The following is a 19603-nucleotide window of genomic DNA, read 5'->3' as shown; positions in this document are numbered from 1 at the left end:
GAGTCGATTGATTGATAGTGCTCTGAATAGATGAATAACAGAGCGTTTCAGGGCAGAGTTCACCTTCCTAACCTCCAATTTTTTTCTCTCTCTTCTCACTTAATGTGTTTACTCACCAGTGTTGGCATGGAGTAGGACGGGCACTCCCTGGCTCTCTGACGCATCGCCGCCACTTTGTCCTTTGTGAACTCACACGTGTCCATGTGGGCACGCAGGACGGCAGCCAGTAGACGTGGTTGATCATCCAGTTCACTGGCCAGCGCCCTCTGCTGACCCCTATTCTGCGTACTCTGCTGCATGGCCGCGAGGATGCGCGCCTTCTCGCGCTTCGGCACCCGCCCGAACCTCACGGCTGCAAAGAGAGAGAGACAAGAGATCGGGGTGGTTAGTGAGGGCGCACGATCATATTGAGGGCGCCAGGTGCAGTGGCAGATGGCGGAGGTGTCGCGTGGCCCACTTTGGGCACATGCGGCAATTGCATTGCCCATTCATCACATTCGGGGCCACCTCCTGTGGCCAACCGCAAGCACACGCTCCCAGACACTCTCTTTTCTCGCTGACCTTCCATCATCCAAAGGGGAGAAATCGAGGGAAATCGAGAAGGTTTTCCACGGACACACGCGTGTGCAGCTGGACGACGCGCAATTGAGATCCGCGAAAAAAATAAATAAACAGACAGCAACTGTGAAGTGCCAAAAGCCATTTTCTCAAACACCCAAAAGGACAAAACCGAAGGCACGCCAACTTTCTTTCTCACACCTCAGAGCAAAAAGCGTCCAGCGCGTCGCTTAGCCCAATTTCTGGGGCATAAAACTTTCGCTTATGGCGAAAAATGTGACGGCATGAATAATTGTGAGTGCGGTGAAAAGAGAGAAAAGAGAAAGCTCTCCCCAAATGACAATACGATCGTCCGCCAACGCGCCATTGTATTCAAATGGCAGGCGGAGGGGGGATAGAGAGAGAAAGAGAGCCTTTCTCTCACTTTCAATTGCGATCAACGCTTCGTGGGCACGCAAAGATTCCGCGCTGAGAGTCCTGAGCAAACATGTCACACAAATCTCACTTGCAAAGAAACCTCCCACAGAAATGTCCTAAGGACGCGCAACAGCGAAGTTGAGAAGGTGTAGGCTATCGCCGAAAAGTCGTCAGCTCATCCATGGGCAACGATATCGTGTTTTAGTAAAAGTAAGGCGCGCGAAACGAAAAGTGTGTTACTTTCTCGACAAAAGTGGTCTCAAGTGAAGGTGAGAGTTTCGTCAAACACAATAGACTGACTTTTTCACTCAGATTTTCACTCTATGCCCCGATTTAGCCTATTTGTAGTATTGATAGAGACTTGAACCTACGTGCATTGTGATAGGAGACATTCCCCTTGAGTATCCCCTTGAGAATTGGCAACTCCTCACTCATTGTCTCGTTGGCTGAATGCTACTATCCTCTCTCTGTACTGTTTTAATCCTTATGTGGTGCTCAGCACCACCACTGTAATCCAAGTAGGCTCACAAAATTGCAATTGAGTGTAATCACAATAGAGCACATTGGGAAGGAATTTTCCTCCTTTCTTCACTTGTCTCAAAATATTTCTACAGACACAAAATCACTTTACTCCAGTGGCAAATCTCTCTGTGATCTTCACACCCCACAAGTCACACTTTCCGGCGAATTAATCCAAATGAAATATGAGGGTAATCCAGGAAGAGGCCGCGCGGGAGAATCACCAAATATCACCACAGGTATACGTTGAAACGCGAGTAACGGTTGCGAACTGAGACAGCACTTCGAACCGATGCGAACGCTCGTGCGGTTGGAACACGACTGTCGTGGCTTCGCGAACAACCGTTCACGCCGCCCGCCGCCTAACTGTACACAGTGGTGGGGCATCGCGGAGGGGTGATTGACATGCGCACAAAGGGAGAAATTCCCCTGTCCTTGAACCCCCAGTCCGCACCCCGAAGTCCGCTGCCCTTGAACACCAACAACCTTGAGTCACCCCTCGACTTCCTTCGGCAGCCCAAAAATAGATCAGTCGTCGTCGTCGCGATAGTGCCTCGCGAGACGGAGATATATGGTCAAATATTAGCAGTCAGAATCTACACACAGTGTCGGGCAGAGCCATTGTAAGAGAAAAATTACATTTCGCGCGCGCCACAGCAGCGCCCACCGGTCAGGCAACCCCGCATGCACGCACTCGCTCGCATTCTGTGAGGTGCCTTTCCAGTGGAAGAGATGCGCGATTATGGGGATGGATGTAGGGACACACTTCCCCAGGACAGGCGCACGCCGACGCGCACCTTGAAGGGGTGACACCCCCTAAAATTCCCCTCCACAGGACCACAATGGCCACCACCAGGACGAGTCGCAAGACAATCCTTGGGACTGCACAATTTGGCGCCAAATGAACACACCGCGCGCGCGATCCGCCAAAAAGTGGGAGATAATTGAAAAAAATGCGAGACACACACAGAGTATTTGAGACTCTGTTGCAATACTCAATCAGCGCGTCACATAACCTCACCTCGATCGGTCACTGACTCGCCTTCTATCGCTCAATTTACAACTTTCACTTACCTCGCGCCCGATTGCGATTGCCGTCACCCAGAGGACTTGCCATTAGAGGGACTTTAAGTCATCTCAACAGCACCCATAGTGGAAAAAGAAGTCAGTGGGGCCGAGAAATGCGGAAAAGAGAAATTTTGCAGATGATAACTTTCTACTCTTTGGGTTGCCCATGCAATCGCGCCAATGCAGTGAAAACAACAACAAACATTACATTTCAATCGTCAACTTTCTCCGGAAGACATCAAATCGTGGGCTTTTCAGTGAAAATAACATTTCTCAAATCTCACTCTCTCTCTCTCTCTCACCCCTCATTGTTACGACACATGACAAAAAATAACGATAAATTGCATGACTTTCTCATGATCTCAATTTGTGCATTGGCCAAACACACGGTTCACTTGTCCGAAACCACAGCGCGAATCCTGAGTTTCTCAGCATTGACCAATACAGACTTGAGACCATCTTTCAGGCTCCTTCGGCTACGTGCGAGATGAACGAAAAAAACGCGGCCCAGGTTGCGCAACATAACCTCAATTTGGTCATCAATATTGGCTCCAAAGGAGTGCAAGTGAGACGGCCTGCTATGGAGACATTTGGTGCAAAAATTGCACACACTTCTCGCTCTAGCGTACGAAAAATGTGTCAACGCGAGTGTGTGTTGGGCCACCAACACAGCGGCGCCACTGTCGATGCAATATATGGCGAGGCGATGGGGAAATAGTCAGTGTGAACGACCGTGCATGACCCAATTGCATGTCAGTGACTTGGAAACGCAAACGCAATTTTACAGCCGTACGAAAAGTCCGATATAGAGCGAATGAGTAAACGGAGCAACTGCTAAGTGATATTAATTCAATTACTCTATCGTTCAGATAGTTTGAGGGACTTTTTGGGGACAGGACTGATAGTATATTTTGGTCATTTCACACATACACAAAAGGATGAAATGGAGAAATATTCTATTCTGGACCAGACAAAGGGTTCTCAGACTCATGGAAGCATTCCTTATCTCGCTCAACCTGCATTTCCATTCAACTCTCATTCTTCCTAAGAAAAAAAACAGCCCCTAAACACACTCTGTCATCTCTCCTTGAAACAATTATACTCTGATCGCTGTATCGTTTCTTCACATCGCGCCTCCTTACGCAATACTTTTGATTTTAATTTGTGCGTTTCCAAAGCCCACTCTCCAATAGACATTGAACTGAATAGTGAAAAAAAAGGCGCGCGCGAGAGTGAAAAACGCGATTTTGCGAGAAGAGTGGCCCATCCATTGCATAACGGCCAGGGTAGAAAATTATCTCAAATTCCATTTGGCATGGTGAGACAAAGGCGACGTCGAATCTCACTGCACGAATATTCCATGGTGGCCCAAATAGAGTTCAACCACTGTGACCTACTTGGCCGGTCACTGAACCCCAGCCACGATCACTTTCTATTGCGCACACTCGTCGACTGCATACGTTTTTCCTACAGCTCAGAAGTGGGAGGTGCGACTGAGATAGCGAGTCTCCCTTCTCTGGCGTCATCAGCAACGAGCCTCTCGCTCTGACACATACGAGCCGGAGCGAGATGGCGTTGCAGGGCAATGGGAACGAAAAGGACATCGTGTCGTGTGACACGTCCTAGGTGAGTCACCCCCAGATAGTCCTCGCCACAGTCCCTCGACCCCGGACGACCCTAAATCGGGCTACACGCACGCCATCATGCAACCTCTCGATCTGGGTGAACATAACCCCAAAGAATACAACCAAAAGGACTCACCATCTCTGCTCATTCCAACTGCTATGCATTTCTTGAGGCGACAATACTGACATCTGTTGCGATTGATCCGGAGGATGCTGCACTGTTGATTCTTCGTGCATGGCCGATACTGGATCTTCTGCTGGATCGATCGCCGAAAGAAGCCCTGCAATTATAAAAAAAAATGAGACTTTCACAAAAACCGCTCTCCCACAAAATTTTTAAACATTTTTTTTGCATCTTCGCGTGCCGCGAATAAATGATTCTCTTGTTACATCAGATCAATCAAGCCTTTTCGGTCATACTTTCGCGTGAGATTTCGAGCCATTTCTCTGCCCAAAGTTTGACGTCAGATACAGCAGATATTCCGTGGAATATCTGCGCCCGATAATGGGAATGATATGATTTTTTTTCCATCTCCCAGACAAAACACCGTGTTGCAATTAGCAACTCCGCTTAAGAACGCACAATGCCTTCAATGCTAAAGCCTCGCGTGTGAATGAACTCTGACTGGCGAAGTAACTGAACCTAGAAGCTACTATAATGTGAACCTACATCTTCCGACAGGTTCTCGTCGAACTTCTTGCAGAGCTCCGTGATGTTGTGACTCTCCGGACAGTCGCTGTCGCAGCCCGAGTCGCTGGGACCCCCTTCGGAGCTGTCCGAGGAGTCCCTGCGCTCCGGCTCCGCCTCCTCGCGTCGCCACACGCGACTCTTCTTCCACGGGCACTCCGACGTGCCCAACACAGCCTTCAGGCGCTTCCTGTGCTTCGGCTGGCCCAGCGGAGCCGCCTCCAGCATCTGCACCAGGACACTATGGCTGTCCTTCAGACTGTCCCGGCGCTCCTCCTCGCTCGCCTGCGGCGCCATCTCCTGCATTGCACAGCCCATGTCACGGTAACTCACAATCACTGGGCACTGCACTGATCACACTTGCATCGCAGGATCCGCACAACACTGCTTCACACTCTGTGTGTCACTTGGCGCGATTTTGGAGTAGTGCTCGTGACTGTGCGCGCTTCAACGGTTCATTTGCGAATGGCACGACCAGTCGGAGCGCCCGACACTGCTTCTCTCGCTGTTGAGCAACGCACACAGCCGAAGGTCTCAAGTGTGGTGAGAGGGAAGATTGCCAACTGACTGTTTCACTGAAACTTTCAAGCAACTTTCAGCCACATGCATCTATCCTCGAAGCTCCCTTCGATCGCAGGCCTACAATTGGGATCCACGCGCCCCCAAAAGCCGCCATCCCAGAAACATTGAGATTTCTAGGTTAATTGCCCAACAAGTCATCGCCAAGTTATCGTTCTACATTCCTTGAAAACATGGTTACGATGACGGGATGGATTTATTGCTGGCTTAACAGATGCCATTGCCACGCGCAGTGACGAATTTCGCGTAGAAAAAAGCCGAAGATTGGGCCAAAGGACTGCCGAAGAAGCGCTTCGTGACGAAATTTCGCAATTTTCGACGTCTCATAAGAATAAACAAAGGTCAGCGCGTGGCAAAGATGAGCTTGTTTACCGAATTACGTGCGAAAAGGCAGAAATTGGAACATAAATATGATTGTAAATTGTTTGGCAAGATTACGTTATTTTGTGGCAAATGGAGAATTCCAATCTTTCCCACTTTTCCTGTGTGTCCATTAATGTCCATTGGACAGAAGGACACAAAGAGACTCCAGTATGAACTCTTGTATTGAAATTTTCCTGTGAAAACTTCACAGTTGCTGGCAATCTTTCATCGCTGCTTCGCTCACTTTGCACTATTCTCTTGGCCGAATTGTGTTTGTGAGGCGCCCTTTTTCGCACACACTCTCCCACTTGCCGCTCATGGCGCCCCACGGAGTGGGGACGCCCCGTGACTACACAGTTCACGGCGCGCTGGTGTTGGTGAGGAGCAGTTCAACGACCGGGGCGACTGAGAAAAAGAGCACCGAGAGTTGCCCTCGGAGCTGCATCGGTGTTGGTGTCTCGTGACCCACTTTCGGGCCACCGACCCGCCGAGAGTGAGGAAAGTGAGAGGAATTGCGACGGTGCGATGCCACTGTCTCACTCACTCACACCCCGCGCCGCGTGTGTGCAAGCAAGAGGGCGCCATTGGCGCAAGCGAGACGCACGCACGTGGACTTTCTTTTGTTTTTTTCAGCCACTTTTCGCGCTCTTTTTTCGCCTTCTTCTTCTTCTTCGGATTGTGCAATCGCCGAGAGAAAGACAGAGTGAGAGAGAGAGAAATGGAAATTCGCGCGGAGCTTTTTTGTCTTTCGCCTCCTTAAATGCATTTGGTAAGACTCGGTGCACCGTTAGAGCGATTAGAAAAATCGTGAACTACCGCTCATTCACCTCCCCAATATGGTCAATGGCCTGCCATGGGAACAGAGTGTGGCTCTGGAGAGGGCATGAGTAGTCCCCCCCCCCCCAAAGGGAGGACCCTCCTGGAGAATCCTTGTGGATATAATTAGAGCTTCTCATGTCACGCTGTGGAGTTAAAAATAGAAAACAGAGCGACAAGATGGAGCAATTAGATTTCTCCTCCCATTCAAGGCACCGCCGTTGCGCACCCATTTGATTCCTTGCCACCCAGGACACCCTTTGGCCTCAGCGCCACTGCCGAAACCCCTTGAGAGAGTTCATCGACCGCCTGTCTCTCTCTCTCTCTCTCTCTCTCTGGGTGAAATGAAAATCTTTTTACATAACGCGGAAGCCAACGAAAGCGGGGGCACTTTTTCTTCGGTGCGGCGCAATCTTTCTTCACTGCCATTGTGCAACAGCCTCGCAGTTGAATTTCTCTCCTCGAATTTCCATAGCGCGATTGCGAAACGAGTGTCACCAGAGGGCGCCAAATCACGATGTGCCAATTATAGTCATCGCACCATCTCGCTCTCGGCCGTCTCTGTCGGCGGGAGAGACGAAATGGGAGCAGATGCACACGGGCTGTGCGAGTGGATATGGAGCACGGCGGTCGTTCACCTTCGGCCCATGGCGTCTCGCTCGCACCCACGGCCGGGGCCCTACGCACCCCGGCCGAGCGCGCCCGGGAGGCAGGGGAGGCCAGGTCAACGACCGCGTCCCGGAAATCGCGCGCGCTCTGACGTCATTGCGCTGGAAATCGGGTCAATGGGCGCCCTACTTGGAGGGTGGGCGCCCCAGATGCAACCCTCGCGGGACCGATGAATATTTAGCAGCACTGTGATTGCCCGAATTCACGCCTTAATTAGCTCTGGAAAGTTGTACCGAAAAGTTTCAACTCACAAAGTGGAGACAGAGCAATTTCTGGCTATCTGTCAACTCCACAAGCCCATCAATCAAGCGAGATGGCTTTTAGGGATACTTGAGTGAGAGAAGACGGAAAGGTATTGATTTTGTCGCTAATGTGCTAAGAATTCATAAAAGCCTCCATAAACTCCTTGTTGTAATAACTTTTCTCCTAAATTTGCCGTCTTTCAAACGACTAAAAATAAAACATAAGGCTTAAAGTCCTTATCTTGAAGAGCATAACATCCCATTTTTGGCCACACGTGGAAATTCACGACACACTGATATGCTTCAGTTGTCCTCTTGTGATTGAATCACCTGGATCACTGAGCTAATTAACTCGTAAGCCCACCAAATCAGTGTGTCCCTTAGAAATGCTGCTATGACAACAGGAATCTGGGAATGCATCGTGGCTCCTGGTGAATTTGCTCGGGTCATTGTCCGGATGTTGGGCTGGTATTGTCTCTGAGCATCTCGACATGCGCAGTTATGATAATTGGCGCGAAATGTGTGGTTTGGCGCGAAAAGTGGCTGCCGAGGAGGTGGAGTGCAGTGACCCCGCGCAGCGCCACGAGCGGTGGCCAGGGAGACCTCGCGAATATGGGTCAGCTGTGCATGTGTGCGCCCGAAACCTCCGGTCATTGCACCCCAGCGCGGAAATCAATCTCGGCCGGAGGAAGTAGTCCCTCTCCTTGACAGGTGGCTCGACCCATTAACCGGTCGTTGACGTGTGACGACGTCATAGCCAGCACTCCCGGGGATCCTGCTATCTGTGCCTGGCCAACTCCATCCGCGCCTTTATGCGCTTTTCCACGAATTATGGCTTCAGTGTGATTTGGCGGGAATTCCCAGAACTCTTCAGCTATCGCGAATTTGACCCAAATTCACAGCTCAGAGGACGTGACTAATAGATTTCTATTGTCTCTGTGCGCAAATCAGGAGCGTCTCCTGCTGACCACAATCTTCGCCGTGTCTCTTCTTCCCACGATTTTGCGTGCCAAATATCGACAATTTTGCCCAAAAACACACGCGAATACGCGACCTTTTCATCTCTTCTCTCCTCTGTCGCCATTTAACACATTTCTGTTTGACAGACCAAGAATGAGTCTCATTCACGTTCACGCGACTCGATCGCGTTTTTTCCCCGAGTCCCTTGAGTCACCTTGCTTGGCAGCGCCTCCTCGGGGTTATTCACACTACAAATTCCCGTTGACGCCGATTATCATCTGTTGCCGCGCGGTGTCGTTCACCTCGCGCGCCATCCCGCGATCCAGAGCGATCGCAGCATTTGATACACTTCCTGAAGGATTCCCAACTGGGATGGCTTCTTCCCCCCCCCTCCCCGCCTTGGCGAAATGACTGTTGAGTAATGCCACAAAATTCCAGTGAAGAAAAAGATTGAGTAATCGCGCGCGCAATGCTGTTGGACAAGCGCGGCGAAGAAAGAAAACAAGGGAGAGAAGTGAGGAATCTGTGAAAATGCCCACAAAATAGTGAAACATAAAAGTAACGGTGTCACGAGTGTCGCTGAATCTGTTTCGGGAGAAGTTATTGAAATCATTTATTACAGTCACCCATTGTAGTATTTACACGCGGGGCCGTTGAACCCAATCCATGTCACTCCCTCTGGAGACTTCTTGCCCACCCTCGGTCGTCGACCGAGTGAATTTCTTTCCAATCGATTCATCCCAATTACACACTTTCCTCTCTCCACGCGCTCTTCTTTTTCGGCAATGCACACGCGGAGCGCCTCCCTAACCTCAAAACAGCCCAGCCGCGAGGGAAAACTCATGGGACTTCATGGTTTGGCGCGCGACATTTCCGGACCGTGAGTCACGATGCCATTTATGCAAATCACATGTGGATTATGCAATGCTAATCCGTCACGTGACGGCACGATGTCAACGTCCGGATTGAGGGGGACCAGCGTCCATTTTTCGGGCATTTCTCTTTCGATCTCCCCGCCAGTGGCGTGGCAATTTGGAAGTACCGCACAGTGCAATGACTTCTTAGGCATAGAGTCGCACAAAATGCGGAAGAATCATTTGAAAGAGCCAACACAAGCTCCTATTCATCACTTTTACATTATTACTCATTCCTCTTCATCATCTTTCCAGCCCATCTCACGCCACTTTGCTCGCGAACAAGAGGCGCTTCTGTGCCTGCAAAAGCCCACCTAACCGGGATGGAGAGAGCAATTAAGGACACTCACCACATCCTCTATTCCTCTGTCCTCTTGAGCGGCAAAACTCCCTCGATTCTCTCAACGCCAGCAAAATCGTCCCCTATTTCATACTGTAACTTAACTCTATTTTCCGTCTCTCCCTCGCGCCAGGATCAGCCACAAAACCCCCCCCCCCCCCAAAAAGTGCCTCCCCAAGTCGCCACGGCAGCAGTGACGATCACGAAACGTCATATTATTTCGAGAAACGGGACATTAAAACAGAACATTCCTCTGTTGAATCAGTTCGTTGCCCTAGTTTGACCTCGCGCGCTTTATTATTGCAACTTGGCGCGGCGCACTATCTACTATAGAGCTATTTACTATCGCGCCTATGTAGTGGATGAACTCTTGCACTCTCGCGAAAGCCGTTCGCCCCACAATTCCCACTCCAAGGGCCCAATTGAGAAGGTATTTCGGTGGATAACCCCAAAAACCGCTCAGCCGTGCTCGTTCCAGAGATTTGGAGGCGCTCGTTTTTTTTTTTGGTTTTCTGGAAGCTGCTTGCAGGAATGGGGTTAAGTTTGAAGAATTAATCACACTCTCTCAAGAGAGTGCATCGCGCGAGCGTTCGTTGACCCCAAAAAAGAAGTGACAAGAGTCACTCGAATTGCTCCATTTTCGCGTAATGCAGTTTACTTGGACAATCAAAAGTCTGTGTTTTACAAGGGAGTTTATGTTGAGATCAACCCTCCTTTTAAGCCTTTGAATTGCAATTATGCGACCAGATATTAACGCTTTTGACTAACTCTGCTAAGGAAGCTGTGCTTTTGCTCCCCTTTTATTTGAGGTCGATGCACTGCAATTTGGGCCATCCAGCCAAATGGGATGCATTTCCAGGCAAATCTGGGACATTCCAGGACTGCTTCCCGAATTTTCCGCTCCATTTTCCCGCCTTGGCTTTCCCGCTTATATAATGTGTCGGTATGTGGGAAAAAGTGTGCGATGAGGTCAACGTCTTCGGGGGAGCCACGATTGCGGTCAATGCACGGTGAGCCATTCCCGAAGACTCTGATGTAACTCACGAGTGCCTCGTTCATTGCACTCTGACGCATGGGTGACGTCACTGCGCGCCCCGTCTCGCTCACACGCGCGCCCGGGCGACGCGAGTGCGAGCGAAACGGCGCATGACCTGTTTTCCATGCGAGCCAGAATCGGGTTGATGGCCGATCTGCGTCACTCCAGAGCCACCACAATTCACTCCCCGCCCCCATTCCATGCACTTTTTGCATCCCATCGGAGGAGAGCTCTGAAATTGGCCAGAGTGCATCGACCGGCCATTGTGTTTCATCGGCAACCTTCCCCGTTCCATTGACTCGCCACAGGAAAGGAGTTGTCTTCACACGCGAGTCGGGTCAGTCGACCCAGCATTCCAGCCACTCTTCGTGGCGAAATTTCAGGAATCACGCGTGGCCCACAATTGGTGACATCTCTCTCTCCCTCGCACTCATGTGAGATCTGGACAATTGATTGTGATTCCCAATCGAGAGCTCTGCTTCAGCTTAATCACCCATCTTGGGATGAGTAATTGCGAGGAATTCCGCGGAATTGAGGCAATTTTCAGGTGTTGACCCCATCAAGAAGGTAAATGGCACCGTTGTGGTTGCATGAGTATTGAGAGATGAGCTTCGGTGTTGCGCCACAAGGCTCACATTTCTCAAGAAGTTCATATCAAACTAAAAATGCGCTTCCTCAGCCTCTCTGACTATGATTTGACATTTTTTTCTATCCCAGAAAGGGATAATAAAAATCGGACATTTCATCCGAATCGCTCCTGAAACACCGCACAGACGTTATAATAATAATTGCAGGCGTGACTGCTCCTTTTTGCAATAATTGCACTCTCTTTGTCTCACTCTGTCGGAGTTTCCAAAGGGTTCATCTGTCTGTCCCGGATTGCATTCTCTCCCAAAGTGTCTGGTTTCGTCTCGGTGTCTTGTTCCTTCCCTCCATTTTCGTATCGACAAAAAAGACCCGCCAAGGTTTTTTTTATTGTATTTAGGAACTAGAAACCCATGTTCGTTTTCCCTTTCGATGCTATTTGAGTCGCTCGACAGATGATTCTCCTCAATCGGGGGCGTTTTTCTGCAATTCCCCAGAGCCAAGTGTGCAGAAAGGGTTTGTAGGGAAAAGAAGAAGTATTAGAAAGAGGGTCTTTTTTTGCCGCGAAACCAGTTTCTCACGCGTGTTTTCGCGAACAAAGCGCCAAACGGCAGGCAACCCGTTGAGCTCATGAGGCGATTTTCTGCAATTTCGCACTAGAGTTGCTGCAATTTCTCACACCAGGACGAGAGATTGGATCACGAGTCATCCTCCTTTGGCATGGAATGGCGTCACGCAGAAGAGTCTAATTATCTTAAATTCCCCCAAAATTTCACCCCAAAACTGCGCATTTTCACTGCTCTTTTCGCCATTCGTGTTGCTTTTTTTCCTCTTCTTCTCTCTTCTCTGGGCTTTGAAGTTTAAATTCTAAAATAGAAGTGTGTGCCTGAGAGAAAAGTTGAACGATCGCATTCAATGTCAATGCGTAGTCACAAGCACCCAATCTATTTGCTCCATTCACCATCTCACTCGCACTCCTGCGCATAGACATGGAAGTGGATGTGAGATGGCAAATGGCATTTAATCTCCTCTCCCAAGTTTCACCGCGACTCCCCACCAAATGGTTCTATTTTGAATAGAAGACCGAGATACCCGAAATTACCATGTTTGAAATTTATCGAGGATTCCTCCGAAAATGGTGATTTTGCCCTCAACAAGTTCATGGCGAGTCATTTTGCGCGCGGCTGTGTCATGGAAAATTGGGGAGCAATATTTGGCGCGCAAAATCACATCTCGGGGCCAAAAAGGTGGGAGATGAGGTGATTCTGAGAGCATGATTGGTCAAAATGAATCGTTTTTGTTTGCTCTCTATCACCAATTTGTGTGTGCTCTGCGCGCTAACGAGGAAAATTTTCCTGTGTGTGTGTGTGTGTGTTGAGGAAAAACTCCGCCATTCTGACCGACAATTTGACAATTAACATCACAACCATGATCGTTTTTTTTCTTTTTTGTTTCGACATTGAAAAAACCCGATTTGTGACTTCATTTTGTCACCAATGGCGGAAGGAAATGAACTGTCAAGGCTCGGCGCGTCCACCCTCGTGCTCGCGTCGCGCTCTTCCGCGAACAAAGTCGTCCTTGAACGCTCTTGAACTCAGGCGAAAGATGGCGAAAAAACTGCCAACAGGCAATCAAATGATCACCACTTAATCACCACCAGAATATATTTACGAAATTTTTTCGAATGCGAGAAGCCGAGAAATTTATGTATATGGAATTCTAGAGAGACGCACTATTTGGCCAAACAGGAACACAAAAAGACACTCGCGAGTGAGTTCAAGGTTTCCGAAAGATGTGTCAACACACAGCCCAAGAAGTGCGCGCTGCCACGAAAGAGAAGGGAACAACAGAAGGAGATCTCTTGAATTACAGCAGGAAATTGAACACGTGTTACCCTAAATCCACGAACAATTGTCTGGACGTCTCAGTTGAGGGGTGAATATCATTCACCCCGTTGAAATAAGATCATCTTTCGCATTTCTCTACTGTTTTTTTGCGTCTTCTCTGGCCTCTTTCTAACACCCATAAACTGCTGAAAATTCATCATTTCCCCTCAATTAACGCCAAAAATGCTCCAATTCTTTCGCCTTAATGGCCAATTTGGCATTTTTACTCATCGCAATATTGCAATTTAGATGGAAATTCTACCTTTTAAGTCTACTTCGCAGAGAAATGGCTCCCATTATCAAGTGTTTTTAGCTTTAATTAAACATCAAACTTACCTTGCAACCTTCACAGGAGTGAACTCCATAGTGGAAGCCGGACGCTTTATCGCCGCAAACTCGACATAAAACCGTCGTTCCGTCAAATTCTGCAATTGGAAAAAGGGACAATTAGCTCACATCCAACGACATTCTGCAGATAAATCATAGGACATTATTGGAATTTGGTGGGAAACTCACAACAACTCGTCAAAACATACATTTATGCTCACTTTTACTTTCTGGGCATTTTTTAAAAGATCGAAAGTGACTTTTTGCCAACACCACAGCCAAAAAAAAACTTTCATCAGCAGACCCGAGATAATTTGAAAGTGTCTCTGGCGTGACTTTTACTTTCCAACGCATACACACATTATGTATTTATGCGAAAATTCCAACGACTCGTCGACTTTTCCCAGGAATTCCTCACAAAATTTACTCCCTCGCGCGTCCTGCAAATGGCAAGGAATGCCACAATTTCAAATAAAAAAAAATAATAATAAATCCCCCGGAAATGATTAACTCCTCTCTCTCTCTCTCTCGCTCGCTTCCAGTGCCCTCTGGGTTACGCAAGCTACCTTCCTTCTCACTCTAGCGCACGCGGTTATGGAGAAAGTGCGGCGATGTCGAAAGAGAAATTAACCCACTTTCTTCCATTTCTCATCTCTCTCATCTCGTCGCGCACGCGCTCCCCGCGCAAAAGAGAAAGGGGCGCGCTGTGATCTGCAATTTTTCAGTGAGAGTGAGCGAGTTTCGGCAGACATCGTGGGAGCGTGGGAACTTTCTCCCGCCACCCCAGAGTCCCAAAGTATCGTCGCCACTCAACCCTCGGGAGTGTTTCTGGGAAAAATTTACGAGCAAAAGAGGAGCCGAAGAATAAGAGATTTCCCAACAAGAGATCACGATCGTGAATGTGAAAGACAACGGAGAAAACATTACAGAGCATTGAACTCGGATGATCTCTTCGCTTAGAATCTCTAATGGACTCCGGAGAGTGCTTTCTGCAAGAATTCACGGGCATTCCTCTCGCTCTCTCTCTTTCTCTCTGTCTTATAAGCTGTGATTTTCGGGTTGTTTTTAATGATCACGAGTGATTTTTTTTCGGAAATCGCTTTGTTGATTGACTTTCTCCGAAAAAAAAGACATAATCGCCATTCGCCAAGAAAGACTTGCAATTGTAATTGTGACTCTTCTAGACCATAAACTGGATAGCATAGACTCAAATTTAAATCAGCAATAAAGACTGTGCTTCTTTCATGCTCAGAAATTTTTTGATGAGTGGACAAAACGAGGAAAACCACTTTTTCCATATCTTTTTTCTCTTCTTTTCAAAATACAAATAAAGGAAATATTGCTTCCGCCTATAAATTTTATATCTTTTCATCTGACTTAAAATTCATATTTTCGCCTCTTCCTCAGACAAATTCTAGGACATTTCCTATGCTTCACCCCCAAAATCACTTCTGCGCCAATTCAGTCTCTTGTTTCTTCTTCTCCGACTCGGACATTTTCTTGTCCAGTAGAAATCGAAAGATCACTTCTCACGGAAACCTGTTGATCTTTAATTAGCTCTCGCAGGTGACAAAAAACCGCCGAACAACTGTTAATTAGCAATATCGCGCTGCTTGGCGCGCGCTTCTGCGAACGTCGTCTTAAGGGCACCCGATTTACCTATGTTGAGCTCCGGCTCCCCGTGCGAGCTGGCCACGACGGGCTCCATGACCGGAAAGGGGCGCGTGTACTCGGGCGTCTCGGGCCGCGGCGGCGCCACAATCACTTTGCTAGGACACGCCGGGACGCGAATCACTGCCGTCGCGATGGCAGAAGGCTGCGGCGCCTGGTGCGAACTGTCCGGCGACATTAACATTGTGATCAGTCCTAGAAATCACTGTCCATCAATCACGCAATCACAAAGTCACACTCACGGAAGGAGCGCCGAAAATAGCGTGAAAAACTTGGAACGGAAAAATATGATCGCACACGATCGACACTTTCGTGGCTGGCGCAGTGAAAGGAAAATTTGTACTGTGTGTTGGCACTGAAAACAGAAAGCAAGAGACGCAATATCGCCACTCACACAGCGCCGCCATGAAGGTCAGATGGTGGGGAGTGTCAGTGTGGAGGCAGTGAAGTTCACGGCTCTGCCGATTTGCCACTTGGCGGTGTGTTGGTGAGTGGAAGAACCTCTGGATTTCACCTACGATCGGCAGCGCCAACATTCACGAGTCAGCGATCGTTTACCTTTTCGCGAGAGTGCGCCCTTTCTTGCCCCTCGCATCGCGGAGGCACTTGGGAGGGACACCGGGGTGGCTCTGTGGGAAGTGTCCGCGGAAATGGGGGGTGAATTCAGAGCAAATCACTCATTGGGATTGCTTAAGAAGTTCTAATTTTGTGGAATTTAGAGATAAATACCCGAAATTACAGATGAAATTTAAATGTCTTGAATCTCAGAAATCTCTTTCATGAAATTTCTTTAAAATCTTGAGAATTTTCTACAATTTTCCCTGGAATACTCACACAGCAAGCATTAATTAATAATACATAATATTAAATGGTATGAAAAATTCGCATTTATGAACATTTGAGCGACATTCGCACACTTGTCGTGAACTTCTCATAGGACACTTCTTATCGCTGTCCATAAAACTAGGTCTAGCATCAAAATCCTAGCTCTTTTCGCCAAAAACTATCCCGTGACGACACAGTGTCACTTCTTCTGCTCGGATATCATGGATAGAAAGGTGAGCAACCTCAGCGAGAGACAAAATTATCCGTGTGAGTGAACTTCTCTTGCGGTGTTCATTCGCCATGACAGAATTCCCTCGTCGATTCACACACAGCCCAGCACTGGAAGCACTCCACACGAGGTCAATGGCTCAAAATTGTGGTGTACGGCGTGGAATTGGTGAAAAATTCCTCACACTCTCCCAAGCACTGTCAGCGGAAAATTCCTAACACGTGCAGTGTTGAATAGTGCATTTGCTGGAAAAGTCGCCCCATTTCGGACAAAAAATGCTGATGCCACCCCAAAAATTGCCGAAACACAGCATATCTCTTGATCCAAATTCGCAGTGACACAAAATTCAAGGTTAGTCGGGCATTGACGTTTCGCGAGCTCGCGCTTGTTTTTTTCGGTGGGCGCGAATTTGCCCAATTCTGCGCGCGACGAGCTCATCCGATGTTTGCGTGCTGCTAATTGCCCCATGCCGTCTCGCTCGCGCACAGAACTCGTTTGCGCGATCTGTGCAATGGTTTTCGGGCCCACGAGCCATATTCTATATTTAATTGTTTCAGCGAAAATTGGGCCATTTTTCGTGGATTGTGTGCTCTTGCCACAACAAACACGACGACAACAGCCACTCTGCGCTCCAAACACCCATTTCGTGGCTCTGCATGGCTAATTGAAGCGCACGTTTTCTGCCCAAAATCAACGACGCCATGATGATGGTTTTTTTTCGTGGCTTGCCAAAAAATGATGCCGATCGCCAGGTGTCCACTTGGCCTTGACTCTCGCGGAAGCGCTCAGGAGGCGCTGGTGCCCCACAGCGCGCGATGGCGTTGGACGCTCAATGGGTTGACGCGATCAATGACTCGTAGGGCTCTGACCTTGGCTGCCAGCGCCCCCTGGCGCCCTCGACTTAGAATCGAGTCAAGGTTCTCGCACAGGTCAAAGGCCTCGCGATCGCGCGGGAAAATTGCCATGCAACTATGCGGAGAACGGTGTTATTGTGGAAAAAGACAATGCACCATCGCGGCAGCCAAGAGTGCGCAACTCGCGACAGACGAATTATCTTCCTGATTGATCAGACAACACTCTGGATTTTTGAGCGCCCAATTTTCCCTCAGATTGACAGAAAAAAACCGTTCGCATCACTGTCATTTCGCAATCAATTCGACACTTTTCTTGGCAAATCGTTTTTAGCTAATCCTACTTGTCACAAAGACTGGATCTCTTCGCTGGAGGCGATAAAGAGGCCATAAAAGAGCCGAGAGATTTTGTGCGGATTAAAATAGAAGCGCGCGCGCGCCAATAAAGGCGTCCTTCGGCCACGGGTCAAAATTCGTTCGCCATTGACCCGCGCGATTCGGCGGATTCCCCAAGATTTCCACCAGCTTTCCCAGTGGCCATTTCACCTCTTCTTCTCCGGCAATTTGCTTCTCCGGCCGAGGTAGTTGACCGGAAAAGGTGGCCGACCGACCGAGAAGCGCGAGAGCGAGTCAGGCCAACAGGTAAAAATGCCCAGCATTTTGCCGTGCTCAGTGAGAAAGCGCGATGGAAAACACGGCCAAGTGCCTCTCAATCGCCAACTCTTGCACTCGGGACCGTTCATGAAAAACGATGAAAAGTGACGTGAATACGGAGAAAAAGGACGCCTTTCTCATCGTGATGACAAATCAGACTTGGGGGCGTGAAAGTGGCCATTTTTGGCGCCTTTTGGGCGTGAAAATGCAATTTCACGCGACTTTTGACGCAATTCATGCAGAAATAATTTCATTTTTCAAACTATCACTATCGTTTATTCGCAATTCAGAGCTATTTTGACGGGTTGTTTTGGATAGAAATTCAGATGGAAAAGTAACTTTGGCAATTTATTGATTATTGCATTGTGAATTTTTCATAATGCAATTTAATAATTCCAATCAAAGGGATTTCAAGAGACAGAAGAGAGCAAGAATGTGGTGACAAACAGTGAAAGAACGGAAAATCTCTCTTTCCAATACATGAATAAATAATAAATAACACTGACAATCCTGAAGATTCACCAATTCGAATGGAAATACAATTGTTGAGCCATAAATTCATCGCACAACACACACCAATTCCGCCGCCCTGCAATTGTCCGCAATTTCCCCGAAGGAATTCAGGGAGGCGTGCTCGAGCGGTCGTGAGTGCGTGAGAAGAGGGTTGGGGCCGCGAAGGTGCGTGAAGAGGCATCGCTCTCGAAAGCGCGGTCATGAACCCCGGGCCGCATTCGCTGAGCGGGCAAAAGCGCGCTTTGGCGAAAGATCGATGCACTGTGGAGAAAAGTGAATGAACTTTGGAAAGTTGTGTGACTAATATTGGGTTGAAAGTAAATGAAACTAATCGCCACGATTATGTAAAGAGCCGCGAAGGCAGCGAAGATGGAGAAAACGTGAGACAACATCAGGTTTTCCGAAAAACCACCACACACTCTATGTGTGTGTGTGCGAGAGAAAGGGGGAAAATGGGAAAATATATAGGCAACTTTCCCGCTCAGATTTTCGGGAAGCAGCGCGCCTCTCTGCTGTTGCTGCACGTGGTGAGGCGAGGAAGTTGATTGGCATTCAAATGACGCCACGTCGAAAAGTGCAACGGTTGTCAGAACAATTACATTATCCCTTCCACATCTTCAATTAACGGCATCGCTCCCATATTTCTCACTCACGCTTTTTCTGCTTCTGCAGCAGAAGAAGCCCAAGAGACGCTCCAAGATAAATGGCAGAGGCAAAAGATTTCACTCGGAATCACCTCAGTGGCGACATCTGGAGCGGCACCATTCTAGTTTGCCATCAAATAGCAGATGGCGTTCACGTAGAGGTGAAATACAAATCTCCCCACTTACCCAATACACCAGAGCGGCGCTGTTGTCGCTCTTCTCCGCGCAATTTGGAGCGAAATGTACGAAGAGGGAAGGATTTGTTCTGTGAAAAATACCCCGAAATCTTACCTGCAACGAGAGAAGAGCAAGAAAACCCAATTCAAATCAGTCAAATGCACCACAAAGTGTCGTAAAATGTGGACATTTTCGCGGTGGAAAGTCTCCAATCGCCCCCCACGCAGTGCGGCAACACCGCGCGTGTCATTAGCATTGTGACACAGTGTACATGACACAGATAGTGGTGCGCATGTTGTGTCGTTGACCGATCATAGATGGCCTTGGTTACTAAGGTGAACCACTCGCGATACTCAATTGAAAGCCTTTTCGGACGCTTTTTTCCACTGAACCGAAGGTGGAAAAGGCCTGGAACAGTGGAAGCGTGAAACGCCTCGAAAATGCTCG

The 19603-nt window shown here is 48.5% G+C and overlaps 1 protein-coding gene across 4 annotated transcripts in view; it reads right to left on the bottom strand.

The window, feature by feature from the left end:
* LOC132256359 (ecdysone-induced protein 75B) overlaps window positions 1–19603 on the bottom strand; it is a 36425-nt gene that overhangs the window by 5892 nt on the left and 10930 nt on the right. For 2 of the 4 annotated variants that reach the window (XM_059752722.1, XM_059752720.1), the window contains exons 2-4: window positions 13602–13690; window positions 4324–4468; window positions 117–352 (exon numbers count right to left, since the gene is read on the bottom strand). In XM_059752722.1, the coding sequence (XP_059608705.1) occupies window positions 117–352; window positions 4324–4468; window positions 13602–13690 (470 nt within the window). Of the gene's footprint in view, window positions 1–116; window positions 353–1346; window positions 1833–4323; window positions 4469–4857; window positions 5320–13601; window positions 13691–19603 lie in introns of those variants that run through there. The other 2 variants (XM_059752719.1, XM_059752721.1) reach the window with 2 other exon arrangements.

Source organism: Phlebotomus argentipes, unplaced genomic scaffold, assembly GCF_947086385.1.
Source record: "Phlebotomus argentipes unplaced genomic scaffold, Phlebotomus argentipes genome assembly contig_5, whole genome shotgun sequence".
Taxonomy (NCBI): Eukaryota; Metazoa; Arthropoda; class Insecta; order Diptera; family Psychodidae; genus Phlebotomus; species Phlebotomus argentipes.
The sequence above is the reverse complement of the archived record's forward strand: the minus strand, read 5'-3'. Positions and strand labels throughout refer to the sequence as shown.